The sequence below is a fragment of the Vespa mandarinia genome, chromosome 19 (genome assembly GCF_050613455.1).
Source record: "Vespa mandarinia isolate Hongniang chromosome 19, ASM5061345v1, whole genome shotgun sequence".
NCBI classification, from domain to species: Eukaryota; Metazoa; Arthropoda; class Insecta; order Hymenoptera; family Vespidae; genus Vespa; species Vespa mandarinia.
The window spans coordinates 2,382,501-2,392,500 of record NC_140828.1 but is presented as its reverse complement, the minus strand read 5'-3'; the positions used below and the strand labels follow the sequence as shown (position 1 = coordinate 2,392,500).

The window sequence follows — 10,000 nt, the reverse complement described above, 5'->3', positions numbered from 1 at the left end:
ACTCTCTGCGTGTCTCATTGGCGTAGACATCAAAGTCTGATGAAAAATTATCAGAAATTTATATAAATTATTTATTAATATTCGAGATAAAAAAGTTCCATGCATTTAAAAAATTAAATTTAATTGATGTATTCAAATTATCTCTATATCTGTGTATGTGTGTGTGTGTGTGTGTGTGTGGGGGGGTGGGGGTGTACGCACGTGTATGTATGTGTATTTGTATAATGAAAATAAAGAGAATTAAAATTAATATAAATTTAAACTAAGAAGTTTAATAAATATGCGTGATGATAATTGACATTATTTGTAACAAAATAAATTTTTATCGTAATAGCAAATTTCTGATTGGAATAGAAAGAGATTACATTTATTAATTATTGATTATTTTACAAAAAAAAAAAAAAAAAAAAAAAGAATAATAATTGTGACAATATTATAGAAAGTTAATAACGATTATATATTGTAGATACTTTTTTTACAAATGTTGCCTACGCCAATGGTTTAACCAGTGGAAAACTCTCTCTCTCTTTCTCTCTCTCTCTCTTTCTCTCTCTCTCTCTCTCTCCTATTCGCCCTCCTACAAAGAGTTCGCGCGACGTGGCGTTCACGCAAAATCCGTAATTGCTTCGCACGGTTGCGCATCACCAACTGTTTGCCAATTTGTTCGATTTGCCGGTGTTTGCTCAGAGAAGTAGGAAACAACGTTCATCCTTTCCTCGCGCTCTTTTCTCTTTCTGCAAAACTTTCCTCGTTGGACGTAATGGTGTCACGACGTGATATTATGGCCACCATGGAAAAGAGGAAATAATTTTGTTATAATTCAATACAAGGAAATAATTTCGATAGATAATACAAAATTAATTTCGGCAAATTTGATCAACGCTATCGTGAATAAAATTTTGTTTCTTCAAAGAATATAAAAAAAAAAAAAAAAAAAAAAAAAGACCTTCTTAAATTTATTTATACTTCCGTTCATATAGCAATTACAAAACTTAATTACATTTATATTTACCTTATCAGTTTTTGACAAAACGATTTTAAATAAAAAAAAAAAAAAAAAAAAAGAAAAATCATTTTTAACTTTCAAGATGAAATTATGGCCATGATAATATTATAAAAATATATCCAAGGTGTTTTTTACGAATCAAACAAATTATATCTTTACTAACGAGTTTTCTTTTTAAAGATCGCGACGGCAACCCTCTGAAATGAACGCTTCAGAAGAAAATTAGGATGAATGCGAGCTATTAATCGAATACGATCGGTCTCGAAAAGAAATCTAAAAAAAAGAAAATAAAAAAAAAAAAAATAAAAAGCCTGAAGAGTATTTGTACAACGAAGGGAAAAAAAAAAAGGAAAAAGGAAAACGAGAGGAGCGAGCGTTGAAGTTCATTTCTTTCATTAAAAAAAAAAGAGAGAGAGAGAGAAAAAAAGAAGAAAGAGAAAAGAAAAAAAATTCGTCGTCAGAACTGAGCAAAGAAATAAAAGAATATTCAGACACGCTTTCCCCAAGATGAATTCCCTTGGAACGATTTTCTCAAGCCACGTTTAAGATGACTTTGATCGCAGTAGTTTCAACGAGGAAGAAATTGGCGCGAGAAATTTCAGCGAGCAGCCAAACCCAAAGCGATTCCTCCTTGCAAGCCCTAACGATGCTAAAGGTATTGGGTGTTGTGGTGTTGGTTGGAAGTAAACGAGTTCCTCGGCCTCTTTGCTACCCCCGGAGCCATCGAAAACTTACCAACCCCCTCGTAGTGTTAGGACTACGGAGAGAAAGAGAGAGAGAAAAAGAGAGAGAGAGAGAGAAACAGAGAGAAGAAGGTAGAAAGAGAGAGGACGTAAAGACCGAGTCGAGTTTATCAAAGCGCACACCAAAGTGTTCCCTAGGGATGAGTCCGATTATATGAACTCGGTGAATGACATAAGAAAAAAGAAAAAGAAAAAGGAAAGAAAAAGAAATAAAGGAAAAAAAAAAAAGGAAAAAAGAAACAAAATATACAAGCAAACCTTTATCATCTTAATAATGATAACAAGATAAAGAGAAAGTAATCTTGAATTTACGAACAGGGACAAAAGAAAAAAAAAACAATCATTAAAAAAGAGAAACATAAAGTCAATTGGTGGATAGACCGACCATAACGATTACAAAGAACTAGATAAGGATTATGAGACGGCAATTCGTGACACCTAGTGACATTCGCTAAGGGAAAAAGCTTTGTTTGGAGGGGGAGGGATCAGAATGTACACCATGAAATCCAATGTGGTCGTTCTGGGATTGAAGAAAAGAATAGAATGAAAGAGAGGAAATTTCGAGTGCCAGTACTTCTTATCGATGCAAAACACTGCGTGGAGGGTCGCAGCAATTAACAGATAACAAGGTTTCCTCCCTCGTCACCCCTCCAATTAGTAACACCCTAGACCCACCCTCTCTTTTCTCTCTCTCTCTCTCTCTATCTCTCTTTCATCCCTCTCTCTGCTCCTGGCAGAACCAAAACGTACATCCCCGAGGCCGTCTCCACCCTCCATGTAGACCCTCCTCCTCTCTCTCTCTCTCTCTCTCTCTTTCTCTCGTCTCTTTCTTCTTCTGTTTGCATATCGAGTGACTCTACTAGTCCATTGGGAATTTCTATGAGATATTGCAAGGTGCTGCTATAATCATAGAAGAACAGACGCGTTATGTTAGAAATTTATAATACACTAGAGTGACATCATCAAAAATCATCCCTCCTATGAATTTCTTTGAAGAAGGAAAAAAACAACAAAAAAAAATAAATAAATAAATAAAAGATTTTCTTTAAAAAAAAAAAAAGAAATAATTTCATTCAATGTGTCTGGTGTCAATGAAGAATGGAGAAAAAAAAAAGAAACGAGAAAACAGAGAAAAGCTTGGAAAATTTTCTATATGAAATGCAACATCCACGAATAAAGGTCGTGAATGAAAGATAAAGAGAAAAAAGGAAAAAAGGGCTAGGTCTATCCTGGTCGTCGGACGAAAGACGAAATTATTTCGAATTCAGTAAGCTCGAATAGCAGGGCACGTCCGATTGATTATTATCGAATCGGACAAACGAGGGTGCTTGATCGAAACTATTGAACCATTTTGAATTACGATATCCTACAGTTCTCCCGTCACTATGTTTACACCTAATTACACCAATCCCGTAGAAATTAGATCGGTCACCTAGCTAATTATACCCTGCTATATATTATAAAATTTTTTACTTGAAAAAGTTACATATATCGTGAAAATTAAATTAGAATTATTCATTCTTATCCTGAACGAGTTTGCAACGATCAATGCAATTTATTTATCGTTGATATTTATTGTAAACAGACAGACGATACAGGCATTGATAAAAAATTACAAATTTTATGAGTAGATTTTATGGTAGATATTCTGTTTGCAAAAAAAAAAAAAAAAAAAAAAAAAGAACAGAAAAGGAAATAAAAAAACGTGACATCGTATAAATTGTCAGATAAGAGATAAATATACAATTTCAATAAAGTACATAGAATATGTAACATACCGTTATCTGTCTTTTAATAATAACATTAATCTATCGGTTTTTTATTTTCTAAGTTAAAAGAAAAAAAAATAAAATAAAATAAAATAAAATAAAATAAAATAAAATAAAATAAAATAAAATAAAATAAAAAACAACGCGTATATTTTTCTTCGCATATCATTGATTTCTGTTCGCTTATACACTTGACGTGAAACGAACCAAACATAAAAACTGGTAGACGATAATAATAAAAAAAAAAAAGAAAAAAAAAAAAAAAAAGAAAAAAAAGAAAGTGAAAGAAGATAAAAAATAGAAGAGTTTCGCATTATCGAAGGTGTTCAATGTTGTTAGCTAGTAATACAAGTTATGACTATTCTACGAATTTTTTCGAAATAATTTCGATCTAGACCATTTTCAAATAGGGAAATCGCTTGAATAGGATAGAGAAGGTAGAGAGAGAAAGAGAGAGGGAGAGAGAGAGAGAGAGAAAAAAAAGTGATCCAGGACAGGTCGGTGCGTATGAGGTCGTTAGTAGAGTTTCCAGCGGTGCATATCAATGAGGTCTATGAAAGGGGAGCGAAAATCTCATGGGAATAAGGACACCCGTTATACGAAGGAACGAAAGAAGGTAACCGTATCTCGCGAGATACGTTACGTTCGAGAGGGTTGGTTGGTTAGAACGCAACAAGAATTTTTCAGAATCTAACTGACTCATGGGTGCTTAACGATAATCTGACTCCGTTACTAAAAGACGATTTTTCGGGATTCGTTTCGTGCCTTGAATAAAATGTCTATCATGATCTATCTAGGATATATCCCTCTTACTAATCTCTTACGTGTCGCATATTACTCGTGGAAAAATTTTCTCGAGTATCACCTCGATTATCATTGAACACCTAATTTCGTCTTATACGTAGACCGCCCCCTCCCCCCGTCCATTGATTAAAATTCTCTATATTGATATATATACAAAATTATATTATTATATTTCACTTATAATTACCAAATCGCATTAATTAGTAGAAAATTAATTAGTAGGAAAAGATTTGTCTACGCTTGTCGTAAAAAAAAAAAAAGAAAAAAAAAGAAGAAAAGAAGAAAAAAAAAAGAAAGAAAGAAAAAACAATCCGTAAAATTGTGAATAAATCAAGAAATAAAAAAATAACAAAACAAAAAAAGAGAAAGAGAAAAAATAAAAATAAAAAAAAAAATAAATTAATTCAAATTCGTTCTAATAAAAATATCGATTTTCAATATATATATATATATCGTTAATAGAAATTTATAGATCTATTATGAACTGTCGAGACTCCTAGACTCCTATTTCTCGAACTTATTATATTCATCTTTTCTTACGCTTTTTTCTCGATCATTCAACAGAAAAATTCAAGCCGAAGGATCGAAGGGTAGTGGACTCAGCTTATGCGAATGTATTCGTGCGTAGGTATGTGTGTCTGTGTGTGTGCGTTCGGGTCACAAAGTTGGTCTTGTTAGGCCGCGGCGAAAGGGGATTCTGATCAACGAAGCGTGCGAGCCCTAAGGGCTCTTCCTCTACCAGACACGCTTCGTTTCTCAATTGATTCTTTATTTTACAATCGCTCGTGGCCTTCTTTCCGGAGGACCGCGGAACACGTCGAGCGGGATAAGGACGTTAGATGCTTATCGTACCACCCTTCTTCCTTTTCGATGTATATTTTTTCTTTTCTTTTCTTTTTTATTATCATTTTCCTTTTTCAACGAATATTTAAACTTCGTTCTCTTTCGTTCCATGTAAAAACGTAAAAATTCTATTCAATCATCTATTGTAAACAATGTTCCATCGATCAAAGTTAAAAGAAAATGCAATTAATTTTTTAAAATAAAATAAAATAAAATAAAATAAAATAAAATAAAATAAAATAAAATAAAAAAAAAGAGAGAGAGAAAAAAAAGAAAATCTCCATTTATGGAAAACAAATCGAAATAATTATAAATAATTATTGTCATAAACGTGATTTAAATTGAACTAATAAAATGATCGATTAAAATATGTACTTTGCAAATAACAAAAAAATTTTTAGTAGAAATGAAAAATTGTTTCTTTCTTTAATCCCCTAATAAATTAATTATCCCAATTCTAATATACAATTCTAATATATAATCCCAATATATAATCAAAACGTATAATCATTGCAGAGAGTCGAACCTCTACCCAGTCTTCCAGTTCCGGACTTGGAAACAACCATGCAAAAATATCTAGCACAAGTTGAAGTAATAACACCGAATCATTTGGAGAAGACACGAAGTTTGGTTAGAGGATTTTTATCTGGATCTGGACCAAAATTGCAACAATATCTTTTGGAACGTAGACACAAGATGAATAATTGGGTAAGTTTGCATTTAAACAATTATAATACGAATATTGTTATTATACGTTAACTACATATGACAATATATATTGTCATTGTTCTTTTTCTTTTTCCGTCTTTTTTTTTTTTCAAAAAAAAAAAAAAAAAAATAAACGAAAGATAAAAAGTCGTTTCACTGATATCTTCTTCTTGTCTGATTAAATATTCTCATGGAACAAGAAAGAAGTAAGGGATTTAGATATGTCATAAAAGAGAAAGAGAGAGAGAGAGAGAGAGAGAGAGGGAGAGAAAGGGACAAAGAGATACTGATAAAAAAAGACAAGAATGGCGAATCTTTTTCTTTGACTAAGTGGCACAACAGCACTTTCGTTTTAAGCCACCATGCCTCGAGAGAATTTACCTTCCGTAACGGTTGGTCCTACGCCATTGTAAGCATCCCTTTTCTCTCTCTCTCTCTCTTTCTCTCTTTCTCTCTCTCTCCCTCTCTTTCTCTCTCGTACATATTCGTCGAATATCCGCGTGTGTCCTTCGTGACTTTTGCGATCTTTCCCCCGTGTCTAGCACGCTTCGCACGTTCCCGTGGGATTCTTGGGCCGATGCATGCTGGCTGCTATACCATAAGCCAGACCCTACACCCTTCGTCCACCCACCCTCGCTTCGCAAAGCCCCCCGTGGCACATAAATAAATAAATAAATGGATTTACGGGGGCCTATGTACGCTACCTCTCTCTTCTTCCTCTATACTCATGCCTTTTCTCCTTCTATGCTTGAGTAAAGAGGGACGAGAGGGAGTAAAGGAATATCAGAGCAAAAGAGAGAAAGAGAGAGAAAAAGAGAGAGAGAGAGAGAGTGAGAGAGAAAAAGGAGAGTTCTTGCACAATGCAAATATTATAGGAAATGGAACGAAACGAGAGAAGGGTTGCATTCTATACGATAATAAAAAAAAATAAAACGAGATTCACTTATGTATATATATATATATATAAATTTTTTGTATAGAATTTAATAACCATATAGCGTGAATTAAAAATTGTATTCATCTTAAGATCAATGAAGAAACATAATAATACATCTACAGATAAAATTTGTGAAATTTTCTTATCGAAATAATAATATAATAGTAATATTTATAAAAGAAACTATGTACAATTATTTTTTATATAAATATTATTATTATTTTATCATAAATATTTTGAAAATAATTTGAGAATAATTAAAAACTTTTATATTTCATATTTGAAAAATTTCTCTGCTTTTATGAAAGGCATCATTACTTGTTAAACATTAAAAACTTCGTTAAGGAAAATCTAAAAGTTCGGTTTGGAAGGATCAAAAAAAAAAAAGAAAAAAAAGAAAAAAAGAAAAAAGAAATGAAGGATATCCATAAAGAAGTCGTTAACTAGCAAAAAATAAGTAAATAAAAAAAAAAAAAAGAGGAAAAATATTCGAACCTATTGGAATTACTTTTACGAGAGGGTAGAAATAAGAAAATGTTTGGATATCAAGTTAGATTGAATTTCCTTTTCGTTGAAATGATGTTATTCAGGATTTACTATATAACCAGATCGATCATTTCACAAATGTGATTGCCCAAGATACGTAGGTGTGTTGTAATTTACATTACGTTACGTTACGTTACGTTAATTATCGATGAACCTATTGCTTACATGAAAACATTATTACGAAACTGGTAATCCCTTGTTTTTAAAGCGAACGATCTCTCTGTAATGATCTATAATAAGCCGACATTATCCTTAAGTTGACTTGGAAGATAAATTAATTAATTAATCGGAAACCAAGGGAATGGAATCGAATGTCGACGATTTGAAAAGAGTGAAAGAAAGAAAAAAAAAAAAGAAAAAAAAAAAAATAAAATGATCCTCGAGATACAAGATCCGTAAAGGTCTCTTCGATCGATCAGATGAAAACGAAGGCAAAGGAGAAAAGAATTCGCGAGAAAATTGCTTTTTCGTCCCTCTCTCTCTCTCTCTCTCTCTCTCTCTCTCTCTCTCTCTCTCTCTCTCTCTTTCTCTCTTTCTCGCCTAGGGTCCAGCTGAGTCTTTCTTTGGCTCTGTTAAAGCCGACAAAACGGAAATGTCGTTTCGTCTGTCGCTAACATACAACAGAAACGGTGAAAAAGAATTTTTCAAAAGGTAGACCATCACCTTAGCTACACAAAATGTCTTTTCAATATTTCTCTCCACGTGTATATAAAACATTTTGTATATATATATATACTAAATATATTATGGATGATGAAATGATTTTTAAACAGTTCTGAAGAAAAAGATATATATATATATATATATATATATATAGAGAGAGAGAGAGAGAGAAAAGATTTATTGTGAAGAAAATTTTAAAGATCAAAATGAAGATAAATAAAATGTTAAAATTATTAAAAATTGTTATCTCTCATCAGTTTGATCAAAGTTCCAGATCGAATTTAACGAAACACAGGCGGACGAGAACAGAACAGGGTTGAGTTGGTTCGCGAATGAATAATGGAAGTTTCAATGAAATTTTCCAGCTCGCCGCGGGGCACCGTAATATTAGCTTACCGCCAGCACGATTCTCTCTCTCTCTCTCTCTCTTTCTCTCTCTTTCTCTCTCTGTAGTCAGCCTTAAAGCTCTTCCACTATGACAAAACCCATCGAGCTTACTGCTTGAACTGAGAACCCTTTCTCTCTCCCTTGGACTATATATTATTATTCGTAGCCTTTTCTTTTGACGACTTTTTCTCACCTCTAAAAAAAAAAAAAAAAAAAAAAAAATATATTAATACTTCTTCGAGAAATACAAAAGAAAAATGGAACGAGAAAGAAAAAAGAACCGAACGAATGGAGAGAAAAAAAAAAAAAAAAAGAAACATTGAAAATTATAATATGATTGTCGTCCATTAATAGAAATTGAAACTATTAAATGTTAAAATTAAGACGATTTAATTATGATGAAATACTATTATTCATATTCATTATTATAATGGTAATAACAAAGAGAACAATGAAAATATATAAAATGGAAAAAGCTCGGAAAGAGCTATTAGCAGGCGAGAGAGTACACGCAAGATAAACGATAAAACCACGAGAAAGAGAAAAAGAGAAAGAAAGAGAGAGAAAGAAAGAGAGAGAAACAGGGAGGGAAAAAGGGAGAAGGGTGAGAGGACACGTGTGCAAACGGGCGTGTGTCGATGCTTTGGAAAAGGGACGTCTCTCTTTACTCCCTACTTCAAGGAGACAGGAAACGACGAAGGACTAGAGGCAATAAACGTTTATAGCCTGGTCAAAAGCTCCATATCGGATGAACGTATCTCTTTCCTGCTTCGTGTAAACTCTAACTCTCTCTCTCTCTCTAAGTTCCTCTTCCAATGGGAACGTTTCTTCGTCGTTCAAAATTTTATCATACCTCTTGAAAATACATATCTCTCGTTGCAAGCTAAAAAAAAAAAAAGAAAAAAAAAAAGTCAACATACATATGTCACTTCATTTCGAGCATAGATCAAACCAAAAAAGTTCTCAAATGATTTTAAAAGTCGATTACTACTCTTTTTCTTCCAAATGACTTTTTAAACTTCTGATGATAAGGGCTAATCTTACGGTTTGATGATTTAAAGAAAAAAGATAAAAAAAAAAAGATAAAAAAAAGAAAAAAAGAAAAGAAAAAATAAAGAAGTCTAAAGAATACTCAAAAAGGAATGATTGATCTTTCAAAATACTTAAGAACTTTTCCTCCCCCCCCCCCCCGCCCCACCCCCATTTCATTTTTTTATTTATAATTTCACAAGTATATCTCCATAGATATCAAATATTTTATACCAGTAAAATTGCTGTATAATAAACGATTGATTCTATGCGATAACATTGTTTCTTTTTATTTAAATACGTGAAACAAAGGATAAAGATGCGTTAAGAAAATTGCAGTTTTTAGTAGATATAGTAAACTAGCAAGAATATCGTAATAGTCAGACCAAGAACGACCGAGTATAGAGAAAGAAAAGCCAGATGCGTTTGGAGGAAGAAGTATGAATTCGAAGGGGAAGGCAAGGCGGCCAAGGCGTGTGGAACCCTAAAGTACGCAACTTTTCTTAGGAATCCCCGTGGGCATGGAACGACGTCTCTCTCAAAAAAGAGAGAGAGAGAGAGAGAG

The 10,000-nt window shown here is 32.8% G+C and overlaps 1 protein-coding gene and 1 long non-coding RNA gene across 4 annotated transcripts in view; one reads left to right on the top strand and one right to left on the bottom strand.

The window, feature by feature from the left end:
- The window catches only part of ChAT (Choline acetyltransferase), a 61,009-nt gene that overhangs the window by 30,242 nt on the left and 20,767 nt on the right, over window positions 1–10,000 (top strand). For both annotated transcript variants that reach the window (XM_035880646.2, XM_035880645.2), the window contains exon 4: window positions 5,682–5,873. In XM_035880646.2, the coding sequence (XP_035736539.2) occupies window positions 5,730–5,873 (144 nt within the window). In that variant the 5' untranslated portion in view covers window positions 5,682–5,729. The remainder of the gene's footprint in view (window positions 1–5,681; window positions 5,874–10,000) is intronic.
- Window positions 1–10,000, bottom strand: part of LOC118447997 (uncharacterized) — a 59,331-nt gene that overhangs the window by 38,929 nt on the left and 10,402 nt on the right. The window lies entirely within an intron of this gene.